The sequence below is a fragment of the Perca flavescens genome, chromosome 17, assembly GCF_004354835.1.
Source record: "Perca flavescens isolate YP-PL-M2 chromosome 17, PFLA_1.0, whole genome shotgun sequence".
NCBI lineage: Eukaryota > Metazoa > Chordata > Actinopteri > Perciformes > Percidae > Perca > Perca flavescens.
In genome coordinates, this window is record NC_041347.1 from 6,985,213 (window position 1) to 7,000,036 (window position 14,824).

The window sequence follows — 14,824 nt, forward strand, 5'->3', positions numbered from 1 at the left end:
TTGTGAAAGAGGTAGAGCCTTTCAAATACGTTGACTTCTACCTCTTTCACTCCGTGATGCTGAGGCCCCCACACTTTAATTCTAAAGCAGTCTTGTTAATAAACTCTGTGTGGCCAGTGATTCCCACTCAGAGATATCGATCAGTAATGACTTCCACCCTGTCTGTGTCCTTGCAATGTGCCTCTATTGAAAACATATAACACTGTAGATATACATTTATTTGGTGAATATTTCATCTATAACAGAGTTGGGCCCAGTTCACAATGCTATCAATCATTTCATGAAATCATTTTGAAACAAGATAGTCTACGTCTGAATTAGTGATCCTTACAGGCTCCAATGTTCATTATGCAACACTTAACCCAGCCTTAAAGGTTCCTTGTGGAGTTTTAGACCTGTAGCAGTGCTATTCTGGTGACCAGTAGGAGATGGTAACACAACCAGATATGATGCGATGTGCCAACAAAGGCAGGGAAGAAGAAGACTGCGAGCTAGTAAACATGAATTTAAATAAAAGTTGGATACTTAAAAAATGTATTTTAGATTATATATAATGAGGAAGAGCATGCACTTGGCACGCTTGTTATACCTCAATGATACACAATGCATTTTGGTGAGTAACACTGAACGTAAACATATCTCTTGTTTGTTCAAAAGAAAAATACATAGGGCAACAAGTTTGTTCTGAGGGTGTAGCTAGAAAATGGTTACACTATTAAAACCAATCTGCTCATTAAATACAATTAGCAAAATCTGGCAAGAAGGTGGCACTTGGTAAAAGGTCATTAGAAATCATGGACATGACTATTCAGAGCAAATATAATGGTGATCTCGACAGTAGCTATTCAGTCCCTCCAGGATTTCGCGATGTCGCTAATTCAACCAATCACCGTGACTTTTCCGCAAATTTGACCAATAACCAGAGTTTACCGCAACTTCAACCAATCCCAGCAGTCCCACGTGCCAGACTTTGAGAGCCACTGACCAAGCGGGAGTAAGAGGGAGCTTGTTTCTGAAATTCCGATATGAAGACGAGACTCAAACATCTCACATTTACCAACAAAACGTACAGCGAAAGACCGTGCAAAACATTTCAGACTGTCCTGCCAACTTGTAAACGTTTTAACATCAATGTACGCTGTAACGTTTTTTCACTACACAGTCACTAAAGCGGCTACTTTTTGAATATTGTTGGCTCTCTGCAGCGGGCGGGGGCGGGGCTGCTGCTCATACAGTTCCCCCCCGCTACTGACGCCCACACACACAAACGCACACGGTGGATGCAAGAAAAACCGGAGATGCGACAACACGATGACCTAAACTGAGGACAGCTACACTCGTTATTGTAAGTGCAATAACAAGTTAAAGTCCAATAAGTACTTTATCGAACCGTATGAATGTGTGTCCCAGGCCAGGATATGAAATGAACTAACAATGTAACGAGCAACAAGCCACTGACACAAATTATTGACTCAATAAATTATAATTTTTTGTCTTAAATCCACCAGCCATTTTCATATTATACCAACATTTGCAGCATCCTGAGCCTTTTTGGTAAGGTTCCTAGGAAAACTCAGCCCAGAGTAGTTTTATTCTCCCGAAACAAGTTTCCTTTTTATTTTTAAAGAACTATACAAAAAAAAAACTTTCACTGACTCCCGCAACTTCATTGCAACAAACATACAAAAGACATCGCAAAAAAGCTCCCGCAAAATCAGGCATTTTGGGCCGCAACTATCTAAAAAAAGAGGCAGCAAAATCCTGGAGGGACTGAATATTACATATTTTGCTCTGGACCATCCTTGGCCTTACTGCTAGTGGAACAAAAATGGGAAGAAAAGACACCAGGACATTTGTTGTATAACTACAGTTTTAAATAGTTTGACTATTTTAGATTAAAAGTCAATCTAATTTCCTGAATTGATTGAATTAAGAATGAACCGAGCCCAACATTAATCTCATCACAGTTTGAAAGAATTCTCAGCTACACACCACATAGTACAAAGACTGCTGCTGTACAGAGGACAGTGCATAGACAGCAACAAATGTAATCCGGCATATTATAGTAGGAGTGCTGTTTGGCCCTGGTTTTAAATAAGGAACTGATACATTCCAAATAATCTATATATGAAAAATATAGAGCTACATTATGTGAAAAGCACATCCATGCACGTGTCTGAATGTACAGCTACTGTAATCAGGGGGTTCCGATTTAGGGGTGTCACAATATACTGGTTTTCACCATTATCACAGTTTTTTCAAGCTTGAATTGATCTTTTATTTTTCTCAAAAATGGATCCCTCCACACGCACAGTTTACACGATCATTTTGCAGGGGAGCAGCAGGGCATTAATTAGAAGTTTGTGCAGTGAAAGTAAAGCCAATGCTTAAGTGCCATTGACCTGCATTCTATCTCATTTTCAGCATGACCCTACTTCTCACTTGATTTATTACCTCAGTAAACATGTTCACATTCATTTATATTCATGGTCTCAGTCACTATTTTTTAAGTCTTCTTCAATACAACATGATGTTCATTTTTGTAAATTATGGTCCCATTTGGAGTAAATTGACGATAAAGCAGGACATGCTTTAGGGCGTGGCTACCGTCAAACTGGCAACTTGTTTTGGGGTGTTGTCCATGTCTTAATCTTTGACCCTCTCACTGTGTGTTTTCACTTCATCAAAGTTAAGTGGAACATTTTGGTCACCTAAAAATGTCTTGTTCAGTATTATGCTAGCCAGGCTAGCTAGCTAATGCTAGCGTTAGCTGGTAACTTAAGGGAAAGTTTGCTAATTTTCTGTACTGCTGTACATGCAGATGAATGGGCAATTGTGAATGTATTTTTTTGAAAACTTTGGCAATTTTTGCCCCCTCAATCACATTTTGAAACATTCTGAGATTTCTTGGGGCAGTTGGTGTCTTCGCCAATGACATGTCAGTCAAGTAAATAACAATGTGAAAGGGATAAAAGTTTTACTAAATCATGTGTGAATAGTTTGAATTCTATATAGGACAGTTTTAGCTTGAGTAAGTCAGTTCATGGTATGTAGTTCTCTGATTAAATGTAAATGCTCTGCTCAACTCTTCTCATGTCAGAGCTACGTTATCACTGAAAGAGAATGTGGAGTCAGAGTTATGGTCAAAGGAAACATCTCAACTCACAACTATTCCCTGCAGCCACAATCCTGCTGCATTCCAATTAGAGAATACACTTGTTTAATCATTACTTCATTCATTCAGTTTGCATTACATTAGCTTAGCAGAACAGCTGTCCATTAAGTATTAGTGACAAAAACAAGAAGGACATTTGTAGGTCAGGTAAGACCTTATGAATGGAGTAAGGTGAAGTGATGTGATAATAATATCATTATACTATTAATAAAGTTATTAACTAATTAAGTCTTGCTTTTAAGATTCTATTCTATTAATTACATGTTTTATGTTCATGTTGGAATAGGGTGGTTAGCAGTTAAATGTGGAATGACATTTTGAATATAATTTTAAATAATATTTTATTAATGGCTCTTTTTATTATTATAGTTATTTAAAGTATGGAGAGGTTATTATTGTGATATTTTAATGAAAAGTTGATTTCGTGACATCCCTAATTCAGATGAAGTAAAATGACAGAGCAAATATTATGCCAGACTTTTATACGGTAGCCTCGCATAGCCAGACTTTTGACTGTCAATATGTCTGGTCCAAAATGTTGAGCTATCAACCAGATATATCTTCACAATCAGATTTTGCAGTAAAAAAAACAAATAAAAAAGGCAGTTTGGAGTGTACAGTAGATTTTCATTATTTGTTTGCTGGAAGACCTGCATTATCATCACTGTTATATAATACTCTATTTTTGTGAAAATTTCATTCATTGTATTTCATAATCGTAACTGTGCTTTTGCAACAACATGTCAAACGGCCAATACAGCCTATTGAATTAAGTTAAACTGAACCACAGAGTAAAATCTAGAATCTGGGCGCTCTGAAGAGCTTAACACACTGTGTAGACCAGACAATTGGGCCATGCAAGACTACCTTTCCAGACAGAAGAAGAGATTAGAAACAGTGTGGAGCAGATAGATGGAGTCTTGCAGACAGAGGTGGGGCTGAGGTCTCCTGGGCATGTTGAAGCAGCAGCTGCATGGTGGTCAGCAGGAGTGAGATCCATCTCTTTCTCTTTTTTTGCTGGGTTGCAGAAGTGTAGATGGAAGAAAGCTGCAGTGCATGGTCAGCCTGACGTCCATCCCTCTTTCTCTGTTCTCTCTCTCTCTCCCTCAATGTTTCTCTCTCTCTTTCCTCATGGTAAGCGGAGGTGCAGGCTTGTGAGAGGCCGGTGATTTGCTGGTGTGAGTGTTTAGATTGGAGATGGAGAGACGGGAGGCGGAGAAGTCTTGGTGTGATGTAGGTCTACGGTCCAAACTGTTATGACTACACTCTCAATCCAGAATGATTGTAGATCTGGACACTTTCACAAACGACTGACCATTTTCATCTATTGGTGTAACGTGAATCAAGGATTGCTGCAGTGGAGGGAAATGTGCCACTACAGAAAATTCCGTCTAAAACAGAGTCCTACCTTCCACATCCCAGTATTGTGAAAAAGTAGGGTCATCCCAAACGGCCCAGTGGTCATGGTCTGACTTAAGTCTAAGTATGAAATAGAGACAAAAGAGAAAGAGGGAGACAGTGTATGCCTTACCTCGTCTGACCAGGTACGGTTTGGTGTAGTCCCAGCTCTCGTTGTCATTTTTAATCACGTTCAGGCGTGTAGGCTGTTTGACAGAAAGATGAAAGAATTAATCAAGATCCAGTTAAATGTACAACAGATATACATGAGCTGCATTCTTAGTAATTTGACAGTTTGCTCGTAGCTTTTAGTAAACCCTGCAAAACAGTTTTTGACCAAAACGTGTCAGCTGCCAGTATGCCAACAAGGCGTGTAGCAAAAAGAGACAACACCAAGAATGACATCAAAGACAGAAAAGAAGGAGAAAGAACTGGAAAGAGTTCTGCGCGCAGCTCAGCGCCAACGTCAGTCTGTCCTCCGGATCCCATACCCAGTCCAACGGTCTAGCGTAGCACATGAACCAGGCGATGGAGACAGCTTTTCGCTGCTGTGTATCCCAGGACCCTTCTTCCTGGTGCCAGCAGCTTGTTTAGGTGGAACACGCCCACACCACTTTCACTAGTTCTGTTACAGACCTGTCACCTTTTCAATGTGCCCATGGGAACCAGACTTTCCTCTTCCCAGGCTTGGATAAGGAGATCTCCTGCCCATCTGTCCAGACCTTTATGGATGAGGCTATTTGCACCCCTGGTACAAATATCAATGTATGCTATTTGCACCCCTGTGCATTTACAGTACCTTGGCATATATTTACACACAGTTATCCATACTACTCATGTATTACACCTTTTTGGAATATTATCGCCCTGACATTCTTACCCTAACCATAACCAATCCCACTCCTCTTGCCTAAACCTAACCAACCCAACCAGAGCAGGCATATTCATGAGTCTTCCCCTACCACCCTGCAAAAAAAAAAAATCCAAATTTAAAAAAGATCACCACACAGGGGAATCGAACTCCAAACTCCCATACCAAAGGTAAGCGTACTAACCACTCACCTAGCAGATCTTTCAGGAAATTGAACAACTGTTCTACTTGGTTTTTTCAAGCCTCGGTTGCTAGGTAACCATACTGTATACAAAAAAATAGGTACTAACTAACAAACCAACGGTTGTATGCTTTCACTGAAGACAGAAAGCGCAACTGTAGTATCCATTTTGCGCTAGAAATTCAATTGTTATAAACTTTAGAGACAAAACTTCCCTAATATGCCAGTTTCTGCGGTCATGGAAGATGAACTTCCGCCATGATTTCGGTGCACGCGAGCAACGTTTTTTTGTTGTTACGTCACAGGGTGTAAATAGCTCAGCTGTGTGGCCGAGGCTATTCGTACCGGGGGCGCAAATAGACACTCCGGACCTTTATACTCCACTACAGCAGAACATGGATCCAAACTCGAGCTTTGCTTCTCCACTCATCCGCTCGGTGAACTGCTACACCACCACTAACTGACGCTGTTCTCAAACACCCCCCTACCTGGTGGGCCAGAAAGTGTGGCTGTCCCTCCAGCACATTCCTCTGCGGGTCAAGTCCAAAAAAACTGGTGCCCCCATTCAATGGCCCCTAGCCGATCAAAATAATCATCAATCCAGTGGCGGTGAAAATCGAGTTACCCCGGTCCATGCTGGTCCATCAAACTTTCCTGTTAAGCCGTTCCTGGAGAGTCCATTGGTCGCGGCCACTCCACCCCTTCCATTGATTTGTTTCATTTACCTGAGCTACTAGTGAGCTAGTCCATATCCTCATCCGCTCCCACTGTCGAGGGAGGGGACTCCAGTACCTGGTCAAATGGGGAGGATATGGTCGAGAAGAGGGGTCCTGGATTCCTGCTTGACACATTCTTCGCCCACACCTCCATCTATCCATCCATCCATCTTCGTCCGCTTATCTGGTGTCGGGTCGCGGGGGGAGCAGCTCCAGCAGGGGACCCCAAACTTCCCTTTCCCGAGCAACATTAACCAGCTCCAACTGGGGGATCCCGAGGCGTTCCCAGGCCAGGTTGGAGATATAATCCCTCCACCTAGTCCTGGGTCTTCCCCGAGGCCTCCTCCCAGCTGGACGTGCCTGGAACACCTCCCTAGGGAGGCGCCCAGGGGGCATCCTTACCAGATGCCCGAACCACCTCAATTGGCTCCTTTCGACGCAAAGGAGCAGCGGCTCTACTCCGAGCTCCTCACGGATGACTGAGCTTCTCACCCTATCTCTAAGGGAGACGCCAGCCACCCTCCTGAGGAAACCCATTTCAGCCGCTTGTACCCTGGATCTCGTTCTTTCGGTCATGACCCAGCCTTCATGACCATAGGTGAGGGTAGGAACGAAAACTGACCGGTAGATCGAGAGCTTTGCCTTCTGGCTTAGCTCTCTTTTCGTCCTGGCGGTGCGATAGATTGAATGCAATACCGCACCCGCTGCGCCCGATTCTCCGACCAATCTCCCGCTCCATTGTCCCCTCACTCGCGAACACAACCCCAAGGTACTTGAACTCCTTCACTTGGGGTAAGGACTCATTCCCTACCTGGAGAAGGCATTCCATCGGCCACACCTCATCATCTCTTTATCAGACAACGGCAAAAAAAAAAAAAAAAAAAAGTTGTTTTCTCACTTGATTTATTGCCTCAGTTAAGATTTTTCTAATGAGTTTATGGTCTAAATCTTTAGTTTTAAGTCTTCAATACATCATGATGTTCTTTTCATAAATAATGGTCCCATTTATTTAACAATACAATATCCATTGTAAAAACAATTCCAAACCTATTTATCCTATTTACTTAGATCATGATGTTATCTATTTAGAATATTTTACACTCAAAATAAAATAAATAAACCCCTCCCTCTCCCGTCTCTATATTCAATCAAATAATTATTAATTTCTTTCACAGCACTGTAACTTTTATTCTTGTATTTGTATATTATTCTATTTTTGCCTGTTTAATCTTATATATGTTTTTAATTGCTCCTTAATGTTTTATGTAAAGCACTTTGAATTACCTTGTTGCTGAAAGGTGCTGTAGAAATAAAATTGCCTTGCCTTACAACCTCAGCCTGTCAGTCAGTCACCAGGGCATAGAAACCACTGTTGTGCCTGCTTGTCTCAGAGGAAGTGTCACGCCAACTGCATCGCGACCGCTTTCACTTCGCCATTAATATGATATTGGTGTCTGCGGGAAGTTTTGTGAAGGGTAACCACGCAACCGCTTTCCTGGCATTGCCGTGACTCACCGTGACTTCAACAAAACTGTAGAGACGACTTACATTGCTCCTTCTGCTAGCGGTGTGGGATCCTGCAATATTTGGTATTGGTCGTAAATACAGGGCCAGTATTGACGATACCGATACTTTTTAATAATTAAGGTGGATGCATCATCAAATTGGTAAATCTGAATTAATTTCCATGGCCTTTAAGTGGTTTTGTGATTTTTCCTTGAATTATTAACAAGTTAAAACCCAGGACAGAATTTTCATATGCTTGTATACATTTGTTGTGTTACCACTCTCTCTTACGGCCTTTTTAGAAATTGTACAGCTTGTTGTGGTTTCATTTTCAGCCTGAAAATATAGCGATACGGCGCTCCTCTTCCTCTCTGTCATTCTTCTGCTCCGTCTCTGTCCTGCCTGGCTGCTTGCTTGTTTGCTGAGTCACGTGACGGTACAACATCAAATCACAAGAGGGGGGAGGAGGAGCAAAGTGTGCCTGCTCTGCACTGTAACAGGAGCGGCACTTGAAAGCAGCGGCACTTAACCAAGACACCGACAGCCAGGTCACTTCTTTGATGAAACCACAGCAGTGCATACTGGAGAGAAACTGAAACTAAAGTATCAATCTCATTACACTGGTACTGATCAATATCAATACCAACGTTGGTATCGATATTTGGATCGATCCGCCCACCACTACCGTCCACGGGTGAGCGTGCACGCGCGCGCGTGCGTGTGTGTGTGTGTGTGTGTGTGTGTGTCGGAGCCCTGCTGTCTGTCAACATGCAGAGAAGACAGATAAGCTTGCGCTTACTTGCTCTCAGGTACTGAAAGTTTGATTTAGTGTGAATCGGTCCACGGTAGTACTGATGTAATTCGGTCAGTACCCAAAAAAAGTAAAACATTTTGGTACCCAACCCTACTGTCCTGTTGTTCTTAGACCTTCCTAAGAACCTAGGATTTTATTGATTCCTGTGACTCACTGATGGAAACCACCGGTGCTTACACCAAGCTTACAGAATGTCACCAGGCTTGTGACTGCTGATGCGTCTGGTCTCTTACCCTTGCATATTCAATCTTGAGTGTACAGCACCCAGCATAGATGTCAGCTCCGTTGAGAGCAGCTTTGGCCTTCTGAGCACACTGAACTGACTCAAACCTGAAAGAGTGGGGTTAAGGAGAGGATACGGTACATTCCAACACACAGATCCAAACGGCATGTAAAGACACATACGTTCACGCTTTCAGTAAGGATACTCCACCATGGCCTGGATTCCATTTCGTTTAAATATGACGATTCTCAGCACACTGCCGATGGGGTTACACACTGTGTACAGAACATCCTGGAGCAGAATGAAAAGAAAAAGAAAAAAAAATTCTACAAAATCTTAAAGTCTCTAATGCTGCAGTGTGTCTTAACCTGCATGATGTACAGGCCTCAGGGAATTATGCAGTTTATTAATACCATAATGATACTGGAAAGACAGAAATATAACTCCATGCTGATCTTCAGGTCTTGTTTTAGGGATCTAGACCATACTCACATCAAATCCATCACCAAATCAACCTTTTTTCATCTCAAAAACATCTCCAGACTCCGGCCATCACTCTCTGACTCCGTGGCAGAAACCCTCATTCATGCTTTCATAACCTCCCGTTTGGACTACTGCAATGGAGTCCTATCTGGGGTCCCCAGCAAAACCCTAGACAGGCTCCAGTATGTCCAAAACTCTGCCGCCAGGGCCCTCACCCACACCAAGACCTGGCAGCACATCACCCCAACCCTCATCCACCTTCACTGGCTCCCAATTAAGTCCTGCATCACATATAAAATCCTCCTTCTCACCAACAAATCCCTCCATGCCCTGGCCCCCCAGTACCTCTACGACCTCCTCCATCCATACACCCCACCCCAAAACATGCTGTCCTCAGACACTGGCCTGCTCGCCATTCCCCACACCAGACTCTGTACCTTCGGAGACAGAGCCTTTAGTGTTGCAGCCCCATCCCTCTGGAACACCCTCCATGCAGATATCCAAAATGCTACATACTGTGATAGCCTACCTACAAGTCTTGGCATTGTAGAAATTGGATGTGACTAAATACTGATCCTAAAAGCCCAATTACATTCATGTGTGATTATATTGCCTCATAGCAACCATTTTCATGTGTCGACAGCATTATTTTTATTATTTGAATTTGACAATACTAAAATAATCTATTGTGAGCTAAGGGGTTCTGCTCTAGGAAAATCACAGCATTGTGAAACTAAACCCAGAATCTAGACGGCTAGATCATTCAGAAACAACTGGGAGGGACTTGAAACTGGCTCCACACGGTTTGTTTGAGTTACCTTCTCATTATGATGTTGTGCAACTTGACTTGCTCTAGGTACGTAGTAGGAGGTAAGAACATGCTGGTAATCAGCTGTATGGCCAAAAATCTGAAACACTATGAAAAAGTATAATATACATGCAGCAAATTTTTAAACGTGCATTATAATTGTATTTATAATGAGTTTAAGAAAAAAAACACTAATGACATGAGTCCACACAGGTGTGTGTGTGTGTGTGTGTGTGTGTGTGTGTGTGTGTGTGTGTGTGTGTGTGTGTGTGTGTGTGTACCGTGGTTATAGGGTAGAGAGGGTTCTGTATGGACAGCAGGAGGACCTTGTTGCCACTGTTGGGGTTGTCAGCGTTGGTCGGCCTGGTGATTCGCTTGGATGTCGAGTAATTAAAGTATGCCTGTTGGCCTGATGAACAGATGGATGAAAATATAAAGATATACAGTATGCTACATAAAAGTATGTGTAACTTATCCATGGCACCTGGAAGTCTTTACATGAAAAGCCTGGGAATCAAACCTGCGATGTAAACCGGCTCCTTGGCTCCGCAGGACACACAGCGGTCGGCGCTCTCCACTGCAGAGAACTCCACCAGGGCCTGACGCTTGAATGGCATCATCATCACATAACTGAGAACAAACAAGCAGACCTTGAGATAGGACATACAATTCATTCAAATCTTTTCCACCTAATGGCCTAATTTATTTTCTGGACACATCACCTCCTCGGCCAGCTATACTGCATGTCCTTCCCTCTTTGACAACATCTCATCATCTCAACAGATCTGAATAGAAAGGGGTCATATGTTGTGCTGCTGCTGTCAGCTTTGAACCAAGAGTATAGCTATGAAAACCCCACAAAGGCAAGGAGTTCACCGCCTTCTTTTCATTAAAGACAAAAGTAATGAATGAAAAATAATGTAAGCATGAGGGCCTGTAAAGGGGACATATTATGCTTTTCTGTATTTTCTGTCAATGTTCTAATGTTGGATTTTAAAGTTAAATGTGGTCAAATAATAATATGTAAAAGTATTTTAGAGAAATCCCCGTGAACTAAAACGTTAAGATTTCCACCTGTTCTGAACGCTCTGGTTTCAACAGGTTTTTTTCTACTCTCGGTTAAGTGTTACACAACTCTAAGCCGGCCTTCTACGATTGGTCATCTGCTCCAGGCAGGACTGGAGTGGTTTTTTAAAGCTACTGCGGTGTTACAGCCATTTTCCACTGGGTGTGTGTGCTGTGTTCCGGTTTTGTTCCGTCCTCTGCCATACCACACCGGGAGCATCTCAGAAGCGGAGGGTCTTGCTGCCCGACTCGCAGATTTTATTGTCGCTACAAGTTCTTTATAGAACAATCATGCGTTTATTAAACTAGCACCTACCTTCCACTCCAAGTACTCCTGAAATTAAACTCCATGCCTTCTCTTTTCTGGAGTTGACCTGATAAAAAGGATGTGTGATGACAAATTATTTTTTCCACCTCCAGCTAGCTACATGCTAACAGCAGTAAAAGATGTCATCTTGGCTGCCAATGTGTTAAATTCTCCCCAATTTCAGGTTGCATTACTGCTGAAACGTGCGATTGGGTAGTGTTTGGTTCAGAAGCCTTTATCTGCGATTCCTGACGCTAGTAAGTGCTGCTTCGTTTCACTACAATCTAACGTTAGCCTAGTGCTAAATATTAAGTAGCTGCATGCTAACGCAAGATAGCTCTTATCTTGGCAGCCAATGCTGGTCATTTCTCCCCAATTTCAAAAGTATTTGGTTAAGAAGCCTTTATTGGTGATTTTTTAAGTCCTGCTATATACTCTGTTGCAGTAGCTCCAGCTTCAACTAGTGAAACAACAGCGGAGGCAATAATGATATATTTGTTTGTGTGTGTGTGTGTGTGTGTGTGTGTGTGTGTGTCTGTTTTCCCTGCAGTCCCTTTCAGGTGAATGAGATGTTAATGAATACTGCAACATGCATGGAGTGTAAATAATGGAGAAGGAGTCGTTTAGAGTGGAAACTGTAGTATCGCAAAATGTTTCCTTCTATTATTCAGAATCTGTAACTATCTTTATACTAAAGCTACTGAAGCTCAATGCAGTAGTTTATTACACCAAATCACTTGATATATGTGACTTCATGCCATTTAATTAATTTAAATGTCCATGTTGTTGGAGTGTTAAGTATTTACTCTTTAAAAAACGTGTATATGCAGAACATTGACAATGTTAAATGATTGGTTATGATGATGAGTGAGGTGCTTGTGGGAACTTGGAATTGTATCAAGTTCAAATTTATAATTTATCTTTAGTTTTGGATGTTTGACTTGGAGTGATTTTATTGATGATAATGTAGGTATTTATTGCTGGTAGCCATGGAGCAAGCTGAGCAGCTGCGCCCCTACTATTACATCGACTGGGCAGGGTTTCGCCTGACTCAATATGAGAGGGAGGTGGTACCATCCTGATGATGTACACACATGTGCACGTTTACCGTGCCTTAACCAAACAATGTTTTACAAGCAACATATTTTGGGAGATTACTAACCTAAAATCATATTACTTTTTAAATGCCTGTAATAGTCAATGATGTCTGCAATGTTGCACTGATGGGTTGTAAGATTAATTTAGGAAACCTTTAAAAAACAACTGGCAGTCTTGGATACAAAAGAAACAATATTCACTCAGTTTAAACAGCTGGGGCCTGTTTCACAAAAGCAGAATATCTAAATCCAGGATAACTGATAAAGCGAGGCTTGACCTAGTCTAATCTGTGCATCCTGGCTTGGTGCGTTTCAAGAAGGCCGAGCCAGGCTGAGGAGGAGAGACTTGGTCGAGTCAGGCTGAACTAATTCAGATAGATGCGCGTCCACGGATTTCCTCAAAAGACCGTGAGGTCGATCACAGATTTACTGATGCCTAAATGGAGAATACGCATTGTACATAGGCTACTTTATACAGAGTGAGCAGCAGCTTCTTGTGGAAGTATGATGACGTGAAACACATTATTTGAATAAAAAGAAAATAACACGGCCGCTGTAACGAAACAGCGAGAGAAAGTGTAGCAGACGATCACGGACCGACTGAATGCATAAGCAGCCTAAATATAAACATTAACTGACCTCTGCTCTGAATGGAAACAGTCATAATCCTACCATTCAATGATTAGGCTACTAATCATTTGCACAAATTAACAATTGTACTCTTTGTCTTAAAAGTAAGCAGAAGATAACTCAGGAAATTTACCATGAAGATCCATTTTCTATAACGCTAGAATATGAAGCGTAAATATCTCTTTCACTCTGTTCCTCCCTCTCTCTCATTGGCTAAAATATTAATTTCCTAAGTCATATTAACTTCCACTACTCGCTTTTAATGCAAAGTGTACAGGTGTTCGTTTTTGCAAATGACAAGTGACACATTGAATGGTTTCATTTAAGAGCAGTAGTTCATAAATGTATATTTTTAGACTATCATTTAGTCGGTCCGCTATTATCTGTCACGCTTTTTCTCGCGTTTTTTTATTTTTTATAGAGGACGAGTTTCCTTCTCTACATATTATATGCCTTGCTCCCTGGTATATATGGACATAGAAAATAAAAACACTGAAGAAATTGCACTGTAAAATCTAGAAACTATAAAGATAATAAAGTGATAAATTCCATGCACACTATAAACATGAATGGAACAGAGTATATTCATCAGTTATTACCCCCCAGGCAAAATATAAGGTCAAAAACCATTAAGGTGTCCTCTCCCTGTTACATGAATGTACAGTAGCCTACATCACTAGATAGTTACTGGTCCAGTGAACTAAGTCTATAATTTGGGAGGATTGTACAATTAGGATATGTTCTTAAAATTGTACATTCCTCCCAAATTATAGTCCCAGTTTACTGGACAACACAAATTGTGTGCTAAGAATGCCAAATACAATGCACATGGAAGCAGAACAAACATGATCCTTATTGTTAAAGAATAAAAAAAGAAATTATAAACTAAAATAATTTAAGGTGCATTGGGGAACTATAGAAATGTACAGCATTGTATGTATTGCCCTTAGTAACAAACTTCATTTAAAACTCATTTGAAATTTTATCAGCCTTTTTTAATTATCTCAACAACTGCCATAATATATTCATCAAACTTCTTACAACAATATGAACAGCAGTCTTCATACAGCAATATAACAGTAACAATGACAAATTTATAATTATAAAAAGAAATAATGGTCACAACTTTAAATAATAACAGTACTTAAATAAACAGCAATATGCACCTGTTGTATTTTAATCCAGGCTGATAACAAAAGGGTAAAACCACTGCTGAGTGAACAGAAAAGGTTCCAGGATTAAATAAATCCTGGCTGCTAGCCTGGTCGGGACCAGGCTAGCTGCACAGAATAAATCTCCATGGTGATTTATGTGCCTCTGCTTTCGTGAAACCGAGTCAAAGCTAAATTCATCCAGGATAACCAGGAAATCCCGGCTTAATCCCTTATCTTGGTTTTGTGAAACAGGCCCCTGGAACGTGTTTGATCAATGTGCTTAAACATGGCCAGATTATAACACAGATAGTCAGTGGTGTCTATAATGTGAACCCCTGGATCCTAAAAATGCAATGTGTCACAAGTTTACATTTCAGCTCAAAGAGTACTGCCAGG

The 14,824-nt window shown here is 41.4% G+C and overlaps 1 protein-coding gene across 1 annotated transcript in view; it reads right to left on the reverse strand.

Moving 5' to 3' along the window:
• Positions 1-14,824, reverse strand: part of hnrnpll (heterogeneous nuclear ribonucleoprotein L like) — an 83,458-nt gene that overhangs the window by 27,877 nt on the left and 40,757 nt on the right. The window contains exons 3-7 of the mRNA XM_028603729.1: positions 10,696-10,805; positions 10,457-10,584; positions 9,090-9,175; positions 8,895-8,991; positions 4,707-4,779 (exon numbers count right to left, since the gene is read on the reverse strand). Of these exons, the coding sequence (XP_028459530.1) occupies positions 4,707-4,779; positions 8,895-8,991; positions 9,090-9,175; positions 10,457-10,584; positions 10,696-10,805 (494 nt within the window). The remainder of the gene's footprint in view (positions 1-4,706; positions 4,780-8,894; positions 8,992-9,089; positions 9,176-10,456; positions 10,585-10,695; positions 10,806-14,824) is intronic.